Source organism: Fulmarus glacialis, unplaced genomic scaffold (genome assembly GCF_000690835.1).
Source record: "Fulmarus glacialis isolate BGI_N327 unplaced genomic scaffold, ASM69083v1 scaffold38397, whole genome shotgun sequence".
Taxonomy (NCBI): domain Eukaryota; kingdom Metazoa; phylum Chordata; class Aves; order Procellariiformes; family Procellariidae; genus Fulmarus; species Fulmarus glacialis.
The window spans coordinates 3,274-9,364 of record NW_009225766.1 but is presented as its reverse complement, the minus strand read 5'-3'; the positions used below and the strand labels follow the sequence as shown (position 1 = coordinate 9,364).

Below are 6,091 nucleotides of genomic sequence, written 5' to 3'. Positions count from 1 at the left end.
CCCCAATGAACAGTGACATCTTCCTGTTGATTTTGTTTTGCAGCAGAAATTTCGGTGTTGTTATTTCACAAAATCTCTCATTAGATTGCATAATAGCTCCATTTTCTCCCTCTGACGTTTCCTGTCATCCTTGGATTTGGAGGCTTGAAAGCTAGTCACTGCTGAGAGGAGAATTAAAAAAAGGAAGAAACGTCTAGACCTTTGAAGGTGGCAACGCTGTGACAGCGTTATATTCAGCCGTACCTTCTGGCTGATAAAATGTTGCACAGATAGCCAAACTGTCTGGCTGCTTTGCATCGCACCAGATAGGAATGCGCAGAGGGTAAGCGATGCAAGCGCAGAACGTCAAACTTTGCAGAGTCCTTTCTCTACGTCGTAGGGTTATGTCATCAACAGGAGCTATGTGCGATGTATAACCTCAGCTGCGCTTATCGGCGTGTACGGCTTGTTTTTCCTCGTAACATCCAACTGCCTCAGTCCCTCTTTATTTTGATCGTTTTAGGATCTCTAATTGAGCTGTGGCTTGTGAGTCTGTTTCTGTTTAGCGTTGCTGTAATCTCTTCTGAAATGTTAGTTGCTGCGTGCAGTCCCTCAGGGAGAGAGAAGTGAGAAATCGGAGAGAGGTCAGCAAACCTGAGAATGCCGGAGGATGTGGGAGAGAGCTGTAACTTGGCCTGAAGTATTTACATCTAAGTGATGATGATGGGAGGGGGTTGGGATATAGATCTGCTGCTCCCTGGGGCTGTAAATATCTAGCAGGGAGGAGAAGGACTTTGAAACAATGGGATCATTTAGGGGAAGGAATGCTCTTCCTGGAGGCAGGAGCCCCGTTTTCTGTCTGGGGTGCTTAAATTTAGTTTGCCATGAAAAGCTGCAGTGTGGTTGGGAAGATAGGCAGGGTGACCTTATTTTCAGTTGTTGAAGTGGAAAGTCTGGTTATATCTCAAGGCAGTTTCTCCTGGATCTAACCTTTTTACTTGGATACACAAATGGGTTTGTTCGGGGAGACCGGGGCTTGCCCTTCCCTGGCCAGGGACGTGTGTAGTGCAGGCCTTTGGAGTCTTGCGCTCTCCGTAACTGCAGCCACTCACGGCAAAATCCCCGAGCCTGATTGCCCCACGGATGAGCTGACTCTAGACCTGCTTGTCAGGAGAGCACAGCTTTGGGTATTCCCTGCGTATTTTTCTTTCGCTTGTACCTCTTCTACGTCTTTACCGGTCTTTGCCTGGCTTTGGCTCACCTGCTTTCATCTCTCAGCTGCGTATAACGCCTTAACTGTGCCTGTCTATCCCATGCTATGCAGTTGGTTGTACGGCCGCTCCAGCAGTCTCCTGGCAGCATGTTGCACGCACTCGGTGTGATCGGGGGGCAAATATCTCAGCCTGACGGTTCGCTTGTTGCCTCGGTAGATGGCTCTTCCCGATCATTGGCCACATGGGTATCTGCACGTCGACTGGAGTCATTCGGGACTTCGCGGGGCCATACTTTGTCTCAGTAAGTAGACGATGGACCCGGGTGCTTAAGCAGAATCTGTGCTTGGTCTGCTTCTCGCCTTCGTTGGTGACTTTTGAGTCATCCCCTGTCTTTTGCAGTTCAAAGTTTTGCAAAGTAATGGCTTACATGTTTCTGAAGATCGTGGATCTTTGCTATTACTCTGTGGGCTGCTGTCCAGTGGAGTTCGCTTGGGGGATGTGATAGATAGTGGCTAGATTGGTTTGGTGAGCAGAAGGGAAAAAACCTTGTAGTCCAGGCTCTTGATTGGGAATTTTGGACCTAAATCCTCTTAATTCTGAGTAACAGAAGCTGCCTTCCAATTTCCTCGGCATGCCTGTTACTGTCATGCTGCTTAGCATCAGGTATGTGGCAGTCTTCTAAACTGCTTTATAGCCTGGTGGATTTTGAAAGTAAGGGAGTTTTAAGTTGGGATGATTAGTACTCTTAATAGATTGGAACACTTACAACTTTGAGTTAACAAGATCTTAACAGTTAAAAAAAACAAAGAGGGGGGAACAAGGTACATATACCATATAGCTAGATGATGTCACCGTGTATAGAGTATAAATATACCGATGCCCAGAACAGGAGTGTGAAAACAATTGAAATCTAAATCCAGACGCACAAATAAGATCGGTGTCTTGAGACTGCTGAGGCAATGTGACAGTTTTATCACTAAGCGATCGCGGGCTGTGAGGCCTCCCAGCAAGAGGCATGCCATGAACATTGCGCGGGGTTATCCTCTTGAGACATTTTTCCTTTTTTTGTAGGAAGACAACATGGCATTTGGGAAGCCAGTGAAGTAAGTGCTCTTGTTAGTTTTTATTAAGCTAACCAACTGACCTGCAGATGTACTTTAATTCATGGAGACAGACATGCTATAATATTGCTTTTCTTGTTGTTCAGATGCCTTAATTCAACTGGATGGCTACTGTGTCTCTGCTTTTCAAGAAACCACATTAAATTAAATCTTTTTGGAAGTGTGACAGCAGTGTAATGGTATTAATAATGAGAGCTGTACAGAGCCTTTATTTAAAAAAAAAAAAAAAAAGGCTAAAACATTTTAAGATAATGTTAACAACAAGTGCTCCAAGTAAATACTGCCTGTGCTGCACTAATGAACTGTCATCACTTGCATCCTGTTAATGATTTTCAGGGGGGAGGAGGAGAGGTGCCTGGGTTTTGTGTATCTGTCAGATCAGGTTTACATTTTGAATGGCCTGAAGGTTTCACATCACGGGACGTGACAGCAGTTCAGAGTTCTGTCTGTGCCCCTGAGGTCTGCAGTTTCTCTCTCTGGGGTGCTGTCGGGCTGAGGGTGCTGAGCATTAGTTTCTGCTGCCCTGTGCAGCATACGCTTGCCTTGAAGAACTCAGCTCCATGGACTCCAGAGGTAGTGGATTTCTCTAAGTCCTTTAAGCATCTTCCTGCTGGGAAGAGCAAGAAGTTGTAAAGGTGCAGCAATAATGCGAAGGGATCTGTTCTCATCCTTCTAGGTACTGGAAACTGGATCCCAGCAAAATATACTCCACTGGTCCCAATGCTTGGGACACAGCTGTACACGATGCGTCGGAGGAGTACAAGCACCGAATGGTACGGCTCTGATGCTGGTGTCCTGTCTGTGTGTGGAGGAATATCTCCCCAGTGTTTGCGTGCTTGCTGCAGGAGTGGGACCTGTGGGTCTGCACCAGCACAGGGTGCAGAACTGGGGAGCCTCAAGGACAGGATTTCTAATCCCATGCCCCTTTTTCTGTTCCAGCACAACCTTTGCTGTGATAACTGCCATTCTCACGTGGCTCTGGCCTTAAACTTGATGAAATACGATAACAGCACCTCCTGGAACATGGTGAAACTCTGCTTCTTCTCACTCCTGTATGGGAAGTATGTAAGGTGAGCTGAGGAGAAGTCTAGATTCAGCAGGCAAAGGGGCTCTGTTTCCTTCGTTCTTCCTAGCCCTCCAAAGCTTCAGACTGTCCCGTGGAGAAGGGAGAGACATCTCTCCCCCACAACATGTGGGTGTATGTTGCTGGTAGGTGGTACTGTCACTGCCTGCTGCCTTGTCTTGGGAAAAGAACCAAGAGTGCTTGCTGGGTTGCACTAGATGCTGCTCCTGAAATACTATATCTTGCAGCTAATTTAGGGTGCCTGGAATTTGGGAAATGCTAGCTAAAGCAAATCTAACTCTGTGTTGTCTTTTGGCTGGGTTAGGTCAGAACACAAGGTCACAGAATGGCTCGTCTCAAAGGATTACTGGTTTCTCTTCCCTCTCTTGAATCTTGTTTACATGAAAACTAGTCAGATTTCCAACTGGTGTGGAGCTTCCAACTTGAGCAGAGAGGGAAATCCTGAGCTTTCCTTACTAGAAAGGGCACTTAATCTCCATTTCAGCTACTTGTGCCTGAAGAGGAGATTCTGCGAGGACTGCCCTGCATAAAGCTTTTGAGTTGCTCCAGTTCCGTTGGATCTTCCCTGTTCTGGAAAAGCTTCTCTCTACCAGCTTTTAGGCAAGTGTAGTCCCTGCTGTCTTGGTTAAATACACCAGCAGTCAGAATAACGAGGCCTGCGGTAATGGGCTTTCATTTTTTGCGCTCTTCTGTCACCACTCTTGTCTGTGCAGACATGAAACATGCTAGTCTTCAACCTGAATTTAAGCTGGAAGGAGAGTCCAGCCCTGTTGTTCATGGTATAGTTATTTGTAGACCTGATTTAGTCTCAATTTTTAACACGGGCTGAATCTCCAATATGTGTTTTATGGCAGTACCACCAAAGTCAGAAGGGCGTCTGTCTCCCTCTGGTTTCTCCAGTTATTCTCACATCCTTCTCTCCCTCTTGTCTGTCTCTGCTGATTTCTTATGTTTAAATCCTCCCCTTTTTTTCCATCTTGCAGCATAGGGGGATTTGTGAAGACCTGGCTTCCCTTTGTCCTCTTCTTGGGGGTGATTGTGACCATTGTTCTGACGCTTCATTTGCGGTGATGGCAGCTGTGAACTCCCCATTCCGTGGGCACACGAAGGAAGAAACTGTGACTGAACCAGCAAGATGGAGACATGGGACTCTGGGAGGCGTTTTCTGGGGAAGGTGGCAACTCCACTCCATTGTAACAGCTCATCTTTGTTTCCTGGAACTGGCTTCTTTTCCTTCTGTTTTTGTTCTGTTGATGGTGTCTCCCAATGTCAAGGGTCCTGGAGCCTCCCGCTCTCTCCCTGAATGTGGTCCCTTTCTGCAATTTGGTAGGTAGAAACGCAATCAGGAAAGGAGAGGCGTGGGCACCTTTGCTTTCAGTGCCAAGTAAAAAGCCGCAAGGCAAACCTTGCCTCCTGGCTCAGGAGCACAAGCAGATACACCTTGTAAGGTTCTCTCTGATCACCTGGTTTTTTCCTCTTGGCAGACTTTGTCAGATGCTTCCTCAGATTTCCTGACTCTCCAAGAAGGAGTTGTTGTTTCCCTGTTGCACGACTCTCCCGTAGCACATGTTTCAACGCGGAGGTGTGGGGTTCCTCCTGGGGATGTAGAGTGCCGCAGCACTCACTGGCGGTCTCCCCAGTAGTGACAGAAAGGTGTTGACGGCAGGACACCCCTCTGAGGAGACGCGCAGAGGAACGCTCGGTGGCAGGGCAAATACGTCTGGTCCTGCTGGTGAGCCCAGAAAGGCAGGAAAGTCAATCGACTGGCTTGGGTATGGCTCGTGGCAGTCTGCACACTTTCAATAGCCTGTTGCAGAGTTGGGAGTCTACTGTAAGTCCCTTTTAGCTTGTGCCAGAGAAAATACAGCTTCCCTGCTTCTCCTTGTGCTCTGAATATCTAAAATTGTCGTTACGCTTCTCATGAGCCACTTAATTTCCTTAGATCCCTAGTACTTTGTGTGTCGCAGCATGCCTGAGCCTGCAGAAGTGGCAGCAGCAGCAGGTACATGTTTCTGGGACAGAAGGCTTAGCGTAGGGTTTTGCAAGCATCCATGAGAGCAGCACCTGAGACCTGAGCTTAGTGGGGCCATCAGAGATTAAAAGAAAAGGTGAAGGGACTGGCAAGCATCCATGTTCTGGTTGGGCTTTGCAGCAGCAAACTGGGGCACTGGCTTTCCTGCGGCTGGTTCCAGGATGGTAAACAAGAACTGTTTGCTTCCTTGGCGTGCTTTGAAGAGCACACCTGGAGTAAAAGCAGGACTGACTTTGATGTGAGAAATGCTGGTCTGGCAGCATTGGGGGCTGGTGGCCCTTTTGAGCCCTGGATTGGGCAGGGTGGGTAGTAGGGGGGTAGGTTGTTTGTGAGTGCTGGGCAGGAAGTGAATTTGGACATGACCCAGAGCCTCTTCCAGGACGAGAGGTCCAGGTCTGTGTTTGCTGAGGCTCTGGCCTGCAGATGCTGCTTTCTTTGGGGCTCTGAGCCAAGTGGCTTTTTAAAAAAAAGTGTGGCTGAAGGGTTATGTGCAGTTGAGCACATCCCCTCTGACTGCAGAGGAAGGAGAATAGCTTTTCCACTCATGCCTTGAAAGGCCACCTCTTTACTCCACTACCTGATGGATTTCAACCTCAGGGAGTGCTCATGGCTGGCAAGAAAGCTCTTCTCCACTGCCTGCTGTCCCTGTGGCTTCCTCTGA

At 48.0% G+C, this 6,091-nt stretch overlaps 1 protein-coding gene across 1 annotated transcript; it reads left to right on the top strand.

Annotated features, from left to right (window-relative positions):
- Nucleotides 1-1,409: 1,409 nt before the first annotated feature.
- Nucleotides 1,410-4,469, top strand: TMEM222 (transmembrane protein 222; the record flags this gene model as incomplete). Its single annotated transcript, XM_009582591.1, has 5 exons — nucleotides 1,410-1,494; nucleotides 2,265-2,296; nucleotides 2,991-3,087; nucleotides 3,254-3,384; nucleotides 4,382-4,469. Coding segments are annotated over 5 exons (433 nt in total), but the record flags the coding sequence as incomplete, so codon positions are not given.
- Nucleotides 4,470-6,091: the final 1,622 nt, after the last annotated feature.